This window comes from Camelus bactrianus, chromosome 5 (assembly GCF_048773025.1).
Source record: "Camelus bactrianus isolate YW-2024 breed Bactrian camel chromosome 5, ASM4877302v1, whole genome shotgun sequence".
Lineage (NCBI taxonomy): Eukaryota > Metazoa > Chordata > Mammalia > Artiodactyla > Camelidae > Camelus > Camelus bactrianus.
Window position 1 is genome coordinate 37,563,230 of NC_133543.1, and position 13,050 is coordinate 37,576,279.

Here is a 13,050-nt window from a genome sequence, read left to right on the forward strand (position 1 = left end):
TCATCTCTTTTGAGGAATATAAGTTCATTTCACTTAGTATCACAATTGATTAGAGCAATGACATTTTATAGCTCTGTAAAATTAGAAGTTTAACTTCTTAAAAAACAGATAAAGTGTGATTATTTTCTTTTCTATCTTAGCAGAGAAAATAACCATCCAAAGCAGCTTTATAGCACCCTAGGACACTAACAAGTTTTGTTTTTAATTTAGCAGTTTTTACTAACATGCTTTTTCCTACTGACTTTTTAATTCCATTTCTTATGTTCTCGAAGGGGGAGGGTATAGCTCAATGGTAGTGTTTGCTTAGTATGCACAAAGTCCTGGGTTCAATCCCTGGTACTTCCACCAAAAATAAATAAAAACCTAATTACCTCCCTACCTCCCTAAAAAAAAACCAAAAATAGATTTCTTATGTTCTCTTTGAAACATTTTGTCATTCTGCTAGTTTACACCTCAATAAACAGGTAAGTAAAACTTTAAAGCATCCTTATTATTTTTTCCTATGAGAATTATGCTAATGATTTGGAAATGACTAACGTATCCTGGGTAAGAATTGACCCTCAACTCTACCCCAAGTACTTCTATGGCAAGCTCTATTGTAATGGCTGGTTTGCCTGCCTCCTCTGCCAGACTAGACATTGACTTCTAAGGAGTCAGTGAACACCTGTCTTCCATCCACTGCAGTCTCTGAAATCCAGATGAGCTCAACAAAAATCCCTGAATGAGTTCCTTACCCAAATGCTGCAGAGTCTTTTCTCCCACCCTTTTCCTTTGTTCATCATGAGGTGAAACTCCTATTACATCTTCTTTTTTAACTTTATAATGGCTCTCTTCACCATCTGCAGTCTCTATGAAAAGTATCAACTGACTAATTAAATGATAGGTTTTTCTCCTAGTGGCAGACATACCACAGGGCTTAGGCTTGACAACAGGACAGAATTCACATCACCTTCCTGGACATCAGTAACCTTCAAAAATAAATTTTAATAAAAATGACTACTCCCACTTTGAAAATTTAAAAATGTCAGTTTTTATTAAGGATAGAAACTGGCTACACAACTTGCATATTATAAAGAGAGACAGCAGTATGTAAAACACCTGAAATACACAGTCTTCTCGAGCAGAAGATGTTATATTCATACCTGTAAATCAATTAGCATTTAGTGTCTATCCAGTCAAGGAATGAGCCCCACTATTCGTATCCAGCTTTTTGTTGAAAGATTATTTTATTGGTATTAAATTTGTGGTAATAATGAAAAGCCTCGGCAGGTATCAAATAGAACTCCGCCAGTTGCCATTTTATTGACTCAGCTTTAAATTCATCCTATTTGCCTACTCATTAAAAACAAATCTGGGTCCTTCAACACATTTTTCCTTTGTAGCTGACAGGAATGTTAAGCTTTCTCAGTAGAGGGCGCTGGAGAGGCATTGCTGGAGGAAAGAGCCTTGTTCCTACTTCCGTGTGTTCAACCGGGAGGCTCCTTGGAATCCAGCTCCGAGGCAGAATACCCACTTCCTCAGCGTGTCAGGCTGGTGCAGCGTGGTCAGCTGCTCCAGTGTCCAGCCCCCACACACGAGACCCCCCCAGCATTCAGTGCCTGTGGTACACACTGGCCAGCAGCTCCCAGCCACCAGCAGTTCCCCGCAGCAACCCCCCTGGGCAGGTTGTAATGGAGGCCCCTGGTGAGACACCCGTGAACGGACTCCTCCAGCACCCTAGAGGATGGACTTCCAGCAGGATCCCCTGGCACAAATCTTCCAGCAAAGTCTGGATTTCAGTCCTGGGGTGCAGGGTGCTCTATCTAACTACTCCTTATATCTGTTATTCCTGTATGTGGCAGAGTTCTTTCTATTTCTTACTAGCCAATCCCTCATTATTCCAATCTCCTGTCATGGTTAACAATTCTTTATATTAAACTTTCCCTGTTCAAATGACTGTGTGCCTTCTCTCTCCTGATTGGACACAGACTGAGACAAACCATTAGAAGCAAAATGAAAATCAAAGATTTTAAAGATACGTTATTGGGCACTTGATATAAACAGAAGTTTCGCATGACAGAATGTTTACTCATACAGAAATGAAATAACATATTTAAAGAAATGGAAATCATTTACATATCTGGGATTTAGATGCCTAAGAAAGATGAACACAGAGAGAGAGAGACTTTTCTTATCCTTTTCTACTGATAAAAATAGTTCAAATCATCATAACCATGTTTGCTTACTCTGACAAGAGCAAGAGAGATACATTTTATTATCCTGGGAGGTTCTCTGCAATGCCCCGGTTACTTAACACTGGCTTAATCCAGAGTCAAATGCAGGGCTGTCAGAGATAATCAAATGACAAAATCTGGCTCCCCTTCTTCAGGAGGGCATTTTCAAATCCTTCTGTCATCTTCAAGCAAACACTTCTCAAGTGTTTAAGTAGAACCGTGGGAGACTATGAATGGGAGAAGCACAGTTCCGTAACTAAGAGCACAGGCAAGGTGCACTACGTCACTAGGCTTCAGTTTCCTCACCTGTGGAAGGGGACAAAGACAGCACCGACCTCACAGGGCTGCTGTCAGGACTGAGTAAAGACATGCAACGCACTTAAAATTATGCCTGGCAACTAAGTGTTTGCTGTTATTCTTATGGTCTGTGATCTTATTCTTGAAATGATATTACTTGAACAATACAATTATAAAGACACCATACTTCCTTCATAACTCTAACAGAAGAACCAACATTTTATGTAAGCACTTAGGCTAAGTAAGCAGCAGTAAAAATGTCCCATACGCCCAGTATAATGAGATTTAGTCAAGTAAGGACTACCTGCATCAGAAACATTTACCATCCAAGTAGCTTCTCAAGTGAGTTTTGCCAGCATCCTAATTATTTGGAGTAAATGGACTTTGTAAATGTTAAGAAATTGGAAATTGCATTATAATAATCATCTGCCTTCTCACATGTTGGAATTAAGGCTACCCCTTTTTCTAAGACTTTTGGGGTTGCAGAAAAAGTGAGGTTTCCCCAAAATTTAGTGAGTTTCTTTTTTTCGAAGTTTTATGCCTTAGATATTATCTTTGTAGTCAGATAGACTGGGTTTTTCTCTAGCCCCACTTTTTGCCAGCTGAATAACTTCAAACAAGTGTTTTAACCTCCTTAAATCCTATAACATGAGGATAGCAATGCCTACGATGAAAGAATTAAATAAAATGTAGGTAAAGCCAGCATCACACATGGCATCACCATGTGAGGGAAAGCAGTAGCCATTATTGTTACCATTGTTGACATTTTATTACCTAACTTTTTGCCTTGTTAACTTCATGACCTCTTTTTTAAACAAGTATATGTCAGAAGAAGATCCTATAACATCAATGTGTGTCTCATAAAAATTAACCAGAACCTGAAGGCACCTCGAACTTACTTGTTCACATGCCAACTTAATATTTCTTTTCTCTCTATGTTCCTTTCCTTCCAAAATAAATGTCTCCTTTCTAAGCTCAAAGGAAAGAGCATGTGAATACTTCTCAATGAGTTCTTTTACCTGTTTTGCCTTGTTTGGCTGAGACCTATCTTGAACATTCTTTATACAAACTGTGGTAATGTCACCATCCACTCTCTCTTGACATTGAACATGAAATTTTTTCAATGTGCTTTCATAAAATCCACTCTTGTTTTTCAGGTAAAGGAAAACATCTGTGTCGAGAACAAGACTTTCTCCACTCCTCAGAGTCTCAGGTATTGAGGACCCGAGTGACTTTAAAGAGTGACTGCTTCTCTGCATACTCCCTCTTGGGCTCTGTCCACTCCTGTTTTTTTCTAAAAGAGAACTTACTTTTAATAGCAAAAGTTCTTTGAGCTTCTTGATAGCCAGAAATGATCCTTGAACAGAGATTCTTCCATTGGCTCCCAAAGGACTGAAGCCTAAGGTTGAGATTTCCCTTTTAAGGTCCATTACCACGTTTTCTAGACGGACTTGACTCCGAAAAACAGAAAGATCAAGGACAGCATGTACAGAGCTGAAGACCTAAAATTAAACAGAGAAATTAAAACAGCACCACCTAGTGGAGCAGACTTTATAAACACATTCTTTTCCCACCATTTTCTGTCTCCTCAGCAGCCACCCTAAACCAGGCCCCAACTGCCTAGCACAGACTGGCTTCTTGCGCCATGGCCGCCCGTCAAAGGGACCCCACAACCCCATCAAGGCCACAATGTTCAGCTTGGGATTCACAGTCCCTCTCTGTATTCCCTAAAACAGAAGTGGTCACATAATTTTTAGAAGCAGAATTCTTTTCTGAAGCAAATTCCTAGGCAGAACCGATAGATACACACTGTTCTGGTTCTGCTCTGGGGATAGGGGTCTCTGCAGAGAGCCCTCCAAGTCTGAAGTTCATCAGATGGCTGCACAGAACCCTAGCTTTCTTACAGAATAAAGCTTTAAACCAATGCTTTGGATTTTACTTTTTGCTCTCATTTCCACCTTTCCTGTTTCTTCAAAGCTCCTTTTAAATGTTCATCCTAATCGGGTTTTTCCCCCTACAGAGTAAGTCTTTAGGTAGACACCTGACATCATCCACGATAACATAAAAGCTCACTGTCACCTTAAAAGCATCAAGAGGCTCATATAGAAACAAAAACTGACTAGGCAATAACTAAAACATTTCAAGACACAGGTTCAGCCTTTAACACTGACTCAGGTTAAGGAGTTTGCATTTTCTTTCCTAGAAGTCCTGGGGTGAGTGCTTTGTGTCTCCTAGGTACAGGGGACACTTTGCAGAAGAAACAAGATCTAGATGATCAGCATGCCTTCAGCATCACACCTACCTTTTCACCAAAATGAGAGACTGTGAGTTGAGCAGGTCCAACCTTCTCTGCTAGACAGTGTTTTTTTCTGACCACGTTCTCTGCAACTAATTTGAAACAGGGGCATCAGAAATCTCTGTGGCATAATACTCTAATAATTATTTTCATTAATAATAATGATAGGGATGTTCAAGTCTTTTAGAATACCTAAGATTTTTTTCTGTTTTTCCTCTAAATTCAACATTTAAATAGTTTTTCCTTCTACTTTAACACATTAAAATTCATATATATATACATATATACACACACATATATACATATATACATAAAGAACACCTAAAAGTAAATCTCCCACTCTGTTCATTATGGTCATGAGGATACTTCACCTTCCAGAACCCAGGATACCACACAGTCCTGGTTTTCCTCTAGTTCACTGGCTGACGTGCTCAGACTCCTTTGCTAATCTCCTTCTCTTCTCATTCTCTAAATGTTGGCAGGCCCCCTGCTTCAGGCCTCATACCTCTTTGCTAAACTTACACCCAACCGCTGGGTGTTCTCAACAATTTCCACAGCTTTATATACCATTACTCTATGTGTCTCCTCCAAAGTTTTATCTTATCTTCAGCCTCAACCTTTTTCCCTTCTGGCCGTGGAAATCTCTACTATATTGTCCAAATAGACATCTCAATGACCAGAATTCAACTCCTGATAACTAGTTCCTTCCAAAAATACTCTTCCTCCAGTGTTCCGCATCTCAGAAAATAATACCTATTCCATCAACAAATTCGGGACATCCATCAGTTCTCAATCACCTGCCCTGCTACCACTCTAGTCAAAACCAGCGATGACTAGTAGCTCTTATTCTCCACTTGGCTGCCAGATGGATCATCTAAGAAAAGCAGTCACATTTGGTCAGCCCTCTGCCCAAAACCCCCTAATGGCTTCCCATCTCACTCAAAGTAAAATCCAGACACCTAGTCTTGACCTATACACCACTTAACATAAACTGGTCCCAGCTACCCGACTAACCACATCTCCCAGCCTCCCCCTTGCTCTTTCCACTCCAGTCACATCCGCCTCCTTGCTGTTCTTCAAAACACTCAGCATGCTACCTCTGGGAACTTTTCCCAGTCCTTCCCTTGGCCTAGAGTTTTCTTCCCCCTTCTCTGCATGAGTCATTCCCTTACTTCATTCAAGTCTGTTCAGATGTCTCCTAAACAGAGTACTTCCCTGCCCAATCCATCTAAAGGAGCACTGTCCACCACATTCCATCTTTCTATTCTACTTTATATTTTTTCACAGCACTATATTATATATTAATATATATATAAATATAAAAGCAATATATAAACATACAAATAAATAAAGCCCCCAACATAATTATGTATTCATTTATTATCTTGTTTATTTGTCCACCCTTACAAAATGTTTCATGAAAGAAAATACTTTGCCTATTTCATTCATTGCTGTATCCTCGAGGACTACAATGATACCTGACAAATAGTACACCCTCAATAAAAATTTGTGAATAAATGAAAAAATCAGCCCTCTCTTTCTCTCTCTGAGCTATCAAGTCAACTTATAAAATTATTAATTTCCAAAAACACTATGTTCCTCCTTAGAGAAATAATAAGGGGCCCTTCCCACCATCCCTTACCTGAACATCACTACTGAGAAAGAATGAAGTAACCAATGGTGAGAGAGAAAGGGACTGACAATCCACAGTCTCTTGGTCTCTCTGGACTCTGTCTTCCCTCACTCAGAGTGAGGTCTCTGCTTCTCCTACTCATATGTGGTACTTTGACCCCCAAGAGGCTGGCATGGAGGCTCGTCTTTCTCTGGCAATGTATCCTACCAGCCACTGACTTGTAAAGAAGGCTGCCCACTCCATGAGGCTGGAGGGGTGAATAAATTCTGCAGACCTTCCTCACCTTTGTCAGTGGGGTGGGGAACAGAATGGCTCAGTGTGACCTCAGATCCAAGCCATATTTCTCCAGTCCAACTTTCCCAGTAATAAAGCAGACACTATGTGAGAATACCCATTGGTTGGTTTGAACAAAAAGAAGCAAATGGCACAATACTGCTGAAGCCACCTCAAAATTCCCAGAGTATTTATCCTGTGAGACTATAGATAACTTTTATAGGGAGTTTTCCTATATTTTACAAGTTTTCTAGAATAAAATTTATTACTTTTATCCCCAGATATAGATGCATTTAAAAATAGAAAGAAAAAAGTCTTTAAGAATTTGCCAGTTACTGACAACTCTATCATAAGCCATTTTCACATATATTCTTGCTAATGCAATACTGTGCCACTTTTATATTCAAGGATAGGATAATTATTCTTTAATAAATCTACTTTAAAACTACCAATCCCACTAATTATCTTAATGAAATTCAATTTTCAATTTAACTACAAAAGTATTTCTAAGATTACAAAAATTTGACTTGGAAATACCTTCTTTTTCTTTGAATGTTACATATGCAACACCCTTGGTTCTTGTTGGATACATCACATCTTCAACAACTCCACCCTTATTCTCAGTATCTTGGAAGTGAATCTTCAGTAATGTGGTCAGTAACTGATCATTAACAAAACCAACTGGAAGACCAGCAACTACAATTGTTCTTTCAGAAGCTTTGGATTCCCTAACCTTCAAAACTGATGCCTGCAAAAGAAATAGAAGGATTCTCTTTAAATATATAAGATTCTACTTAACACAGACATCACACACCAGTGGGAAAGGCTGTATTATTCAGTAAAGTTGCTCTTGCAACTGATTATAGATACTTGAAAAAAATATTAAGGATAGATCCTTGCCTCACTCCATATACCAACATAAACTCTCTATATAAATTTGAGAGTTAAAATGTAAAAAGTGAACCTTTTTTTTAATAAATGGAAAACGTTGATTAATATTTGTTTGATTTTAGAAAACCTAAAAATAGTTATAATCACAAGGAAAAGATTAAGAGATATAAATTTAAAAAACTGAAATTTAAAGAAGTCAAGCTAACCATCAAACTTGGTATTTTGGAGTTGGCTGTGTATTTCCTTAATTATAGTCAAAAGTATATAAGCCAATAAGAAACACATTCTGGTTTTGTTATTGTTGTTGTTGTTGTTGTTTTTCCAAAATTAGGAAAAACTCACCATAAAAAAATAAAACCCTGGCAAGAATATTTGGGCTGCAGTGGAGTAAATCCTGCCCTTCAGCACATTTCTGAGACAGAACTCAACCTCTGGGAGCACATGCTATTGCAGACCCTGGGCACAGAGTACCAACTGCAAGTAGATCCTCTCCTGGGCTCACTCTCTGCGAACTTTTTGTATTAACGTTTAATTTGTGCCCAGGCCACTTAGGGAAGTGGACCTGCCAACTTCTCCCAATGCTTATATGAGGAGTCCATCCAGACCACACCAGAGCTCAGACATAATCTATCCTAAATTATCCCCAGGAGGACAGGATGTCTCATGGGCCCAAGTCATGGTTAACAGATCACGAAGATGTTTCGGGTTTTCAGTTCAGAGGACTCTGTATACATACTCAGAGTAGGACTTCACTGGGGATAGGCAAACTACTTACTCTCAGGTCAAGAAGACAGTCTTAAGCACACACACAATCCATCCCAAGAGCACCTTAAAATGCAAGTAAAAGGATAAAAAGAGAATAAACCCAGTTAAAGGGAGCCATTGGCATAGGAGAAATTTTAACAAGTTTCTTGAAGACTGAAAATACATAGTAGTATGTGGACGGATAAGATGGGGAATGCAGAATAATGAAAAGAGGGCTGCAGTGGAAAGGTGACCACCTTCGTGCAGAACCTCAGAAATGAAAAAAAGGACCACAAACAGAAAGATCAGTTGAAAGGCTAGTGGCAAAACAAAACTGAATGAGCTCTCGGGAGAATGTGACCTGCTAGTATGGATGCTGGCACCCCAGAGCACGTTCCCCCACTTTCTGGCCTTTGAAGGGGCCCCAGCCTAAAGATCTCAAGCAAATTAAAGTGTGGCATGTTTGGAGTAAATTATGGAGCACCAAAGAAGAAAATCTATTCGACACAGCTGTGAGGAACATTATTCTGTAAGTGGAAAATGGAAAAATACACACAACACTGGGCCAAAAGAAGAACAAGTAATCGCAGCACACCATTAGTCCCCGCTGTAAACACTATTTACTGTTTGCATAATAATGTAAACACTCTCATTGGTTTTTAACTTTTAGACTAATTCTGTTAAATCTTTAAAATACCAAAGACTTAAATATGATTACAGAATAAAATGGAAACATTCAACCCTGTCAGTGTAAGAATAAAGGCAAACCTAACTAGAAGCTGAGAAAAAAGATGGAAAGAAAAACCTACACTTAAATTACAGAAATCATGTAATACTATCAAATTTTAAGCATATTATGAAAGTTACAAACATAGTTGCTAGGAGAATTTATTTACTTACTTTTTTAGGTTTGTTTATTTATTTGTTTAGATAGGGGGACTGGGGATTGAACCCAGGACCTCATGCATGCTAAGCGCACACTCTACCACTGAGCTATCCCCATCTCCCACCTCGGAGAATTTAAAATACTATTAAAACTTTCAAACTTGAAAGGTGGGAGAAGGCAGAGGTTACCTGCTTGACATTTTCATTTATCACAGCAAGAATTCAATAGAAAATGACCAAAGTCAATGATCACCACGCCCAGGATATGCACTGTCTTAACATCTCCTTGATATTTCAGCTGGTAGTTATTAAAATAAAGTGGCAAAAATGTACCTGTATTTCTTAGATTAAACAGTATCTTGTCAATTAGTCGATCAATTAACACAGTATTAATTAAGCATGTGTTCTATACCTGGCAATATGCTGGGTACCCAAGATGACACATACAAAGATATAAAACACATCCTTTGCCCTGAAATTCAGTTCCACCATGAAGATTTACTGAGCATTTATTATCTGTCAGGAACCTGGATGGGCCTAAGGACACAAAAAAGGGATCTTTAGCTTATGGGTGAGAGAGAGGCAGATACATACAAAAATTTCAACACAGCTTGGTAGGCACAAAAAGAGGGAGGTCTATTTCTCTACGAGAGAAAACAGACCAACACCTAACAATCTTAGAAGGATACAAGACCACTCACAATAAAATGCTAAAATACGTAATAAAAGCCATTCAGGATTAGGAAGCAAGATTAATTCTGGCAAAAGCAGTCAAAAAAGGCTTTATGAGAGACCTTGAAGGCTGAGGTTCAATTTTAATTTTAATTAATGGTCAAATTGAATTAAAAATGCAAAAAAGGGTTCACAGCAAAAGCAAAGGGACAGAGGCGTGGAGGATGAAAACGGCTCATGGTGAGACATATAAAGCAAAGGTAGGGTCTCCTGAAAAAGAAACTCAGAATAATTCTTGACTATTTGTTATGGGAGGTAGTTTTAATGGAAGAAAACAGAGGTTCTTAAAATATTCAGGGACAACCAGATTGCAGAGGAAATAGTAAAAATATATAAACGCATTCCTCTATCCTAGCGCCAAGTGGTAAGATGTAATTATCCCAAAATAGTTCCTTCTAGAAGAGGAAAAAGTGACCGATTTCTCAAACTTTCAGGGAATTTTATTTCACAGGAGATTTCTCTTGATTTTACTATAAAACAGTCCACATCAGCCTCAATGGGTAAGTGGCTAGTAAATTAGCTTCCTTTTTGTTCTTCACCAATGTCAAACAAAAACTTTCAATTTAAACTCAGAAAATCGTACTCCACCTCTGCTCTCATCAATTCTAATGCCGTATTTCTTTATTCAAGTGTCTACATTTACCTTTGACATTAAAGAAACTTTGTCTTGACGGCTATTAATCTCTGTCTATGATTAAGAAAAGGGATATCTTGGAGATCGCCTTTTCAAGAGCTACCACGTGGAGATACAGGATTTGGGAACAAGAGCAGCATTTTGGCCAGAAGTATTAAGGTGATGGCATTTTCCCCGTATCAGTGATAACATTTTAAGAGACTTTTAACCATCCTACCAGAAAGCAAAAAGATTTAAAACTGTGAGTTTATTTTTGTAAATAAAGCACTTGGGAGGCAATAATTAAATTCACTGCGTTCGCTTACATTTCTTTTCTCCAAATCAGTTGTTTATTTTCATTCAAGTTGCCTTTACTGCCACCAGTAAACAAAATCGCACTCGAATCTCACCACTGCTTTGGCATTTCCGGAACCCTAGTATTTCTGACCAGGAATTGAAGGCTCGGGCCACTGCTTTCAGGCGTCTGATGGAAAAAACCTGGCAGGCTAAACCTTAAGTTTGCTAACTGTTCTTGCTAGGCAGCACAGATGGTGACAACACAGAGCCCTTTGTGTCTAGAGAAAGAACTAAGGCCACAAGAGAGAAGAATTCCCGCTAATGTAGACATCAGGTTGCTTTCCTAACTGTGTCCTTGGCTCGAATCCTTCCTGCTGGCCCTTTTCAAAAGGAAACTGGCCTTCATTTCTGGGCAATTACGCTCCAGTCCCCCACAGCATGGGAGGACAACAATTAAGCTGTAACACTGGCGGCGAGGCCACTCCTGGATGAAACGGCTATGTCCCTGGATGCGGGAGGTGGCCGCAGTGACGCATGCCTTGGGCATTTCTCTCGCAGAGGGCATTTCGGGAGCGCGAAACAGCCACCAGGGCAGGTGCAGGAAGACAGGGCGGGGTTTGCCTCCGGGATCCCTCCCGCGCAGCCCGGGATCACCCCGCACTCTAGCCCGCCCCGCCTGGTTCAGTGGCCTTCTGGGGGACCGTGGCGACGGGGTGGGGACCACTCCGCCCCGCAAAACCCAAAGCAAAATCAACTTGCCATGGCGGAGGAGAGACGCGCCTTCGGCGGCCGGCAGGGCCCTGAGCTAGAGGAGCGCGGGCGGCGGGGCGGTGACCGACGGGCAGGTTTTGGTTTCGATTTTCCGTTCCCGCTCGTTCGAAAACGACGCGAGAAAAGGGCGGCCCCCAAATCCGACCTCGCGGTTCTGAGGCCTCGGGGCCTCCGGGTGGGAACGCCGCCCAGGACGGCTGCTGCCAGAAAGCCCTCGGTAGTTTCGCAACTTTGGAAACCTCCCTGGAGAGAGGCCGGCGGGGCTGCCCGGCGGGAATGTGGGGATTCTCCCGGGCCTGCGTGGGTCCTGTGCGCAGTGGACTCTGGGCCCGCCTTCCTACGCCCTCGTAATCGCCCCGGTGGTCGTCTCACCACACCACACCTGCTTCTCCTCTTGCCACCTGCCCAGCCCAGCCCAGCCCAGCCCAATGGCCCGGTGCGCAGGGCACAGGATGAAAGGCGAACGGCCCCTACCAAAACAGCCCGCACACTGTGGGCGACTCCTAAGCTTAGCGTCTACGGGGACACAGGGAATCTACATACATGGCGCCAATCAAAAAGTGACTGAGTAAGAAAGCCAAATGGCTGGCTAATACGCAGAAGTTTAATTCCACTCCTAAGAAATATAAATTGAAATCATAACAGGATCTCTTTTTTCCACAATTAGATTGGCGAAAAATTTTAAGTGTGATAACACCCAGTGTTAGCCAGAGTGTAAGGAAGCGTCAATGTTGCTGCAAGCGTAGATAGGTGCAAACATTTCTAAGGATTTGGGCCCCTCTCAATAATGTAAAGTACAAAAAGAGGTAAAAATACATGTATCCTTAGACTTAGTAACGCCACTTTCAGAACTGAACCGAAGTGCGCAAGTAGAATTAAGATACCGTAAGTTTTAATTGTGTGTTGCATGTAATACAGTAAGTTTTTTAAAAAACGGATCCATCCAGTTAAACTATGAATAGAACTATTTATTATATGGCCGATGGCACGTCTATAAGGCCCAAGGCTATGAAGATTTTAAAACAGAATGAGGTGAATCTATATGTAATTCCCAGATTTATATTTGATTTTCAGGTTCCTACACTTAAATGTCCACTTGAATGTCTGATAAGCCTGTAAAGCTTAACAGGACCGTCCTCTCTTTCTTCCCCCTCAAGTTAATAGTAGCACTACCACCCACCCAGACACTTAAACTCGAGACTCATCTTCCTTTATTCCTCTTTCCCTTTGCTCTGTTAGTACAGCCTAGAAACCGTACACTCTCTCCACTTTATCTCCACCATCCAGATCTAGTCTGCATCCTGCCTTGTTCCCCTTCAATTCATTCTGGATACCACACCCAAGATGTTTCTTTCATGCAAATCAGGTTTGATCCCCGTTTGAACACTTCATTGTTTTCCCATTA

At 40.7% G+C, this 13,050-nt stretch overlaps 1 protein-coding gene across 3 annotated transcripts; it reads right to left on the reverse strand.

The window, feature by feature from the left end:
* Positions 1-1,006: 1,006 nt before the first annotated feature.
* On the reverse strand, positions 1,007-12,146 carry RBM43 (RNA binding motif protein 43). 3 transcript variants are annotated; one of them, XM_045513038.2, is made up of 5 exons: positions 11,634-12,083; positions 9,645-9,769; positions 7,250-7,460; positions 4,813-4,898; positions 1,007-4,012 (listed from the first exon to the last, which is right to left on the reverse strand). In XM_045513038.2, the coding sequence occupies exons 2-5, from the start codon at positions 9,675-9,677 to the stop codon at positions 3,281-3,283; spliced, it is 1,062 nt and encodes a 353-aa protein (XP_045368994.1). In that variant the 5' UTR covers positions 9,678-9,769; positions 11,634-12,083; the 3' UTR covers positions 1,007-3,280. The 3 variants fall into 3 exon arrangements, with proteins under 3 accessions (XP_045368994.1, XP_045368995.1, XP_045368996.1); XM_045513039.2 differs by lacking the exon at positions 11,634-12,083 and adding an exon at positions 10,904-11,625; XM_045513040.2 differs by lacking the exon at positions 9,645-9,769 and having other exon boundaries at positions 11,634-12,146.
* Between the last annotated feature and the right edge of the window lie 904 nt (positions 12,147-13,050).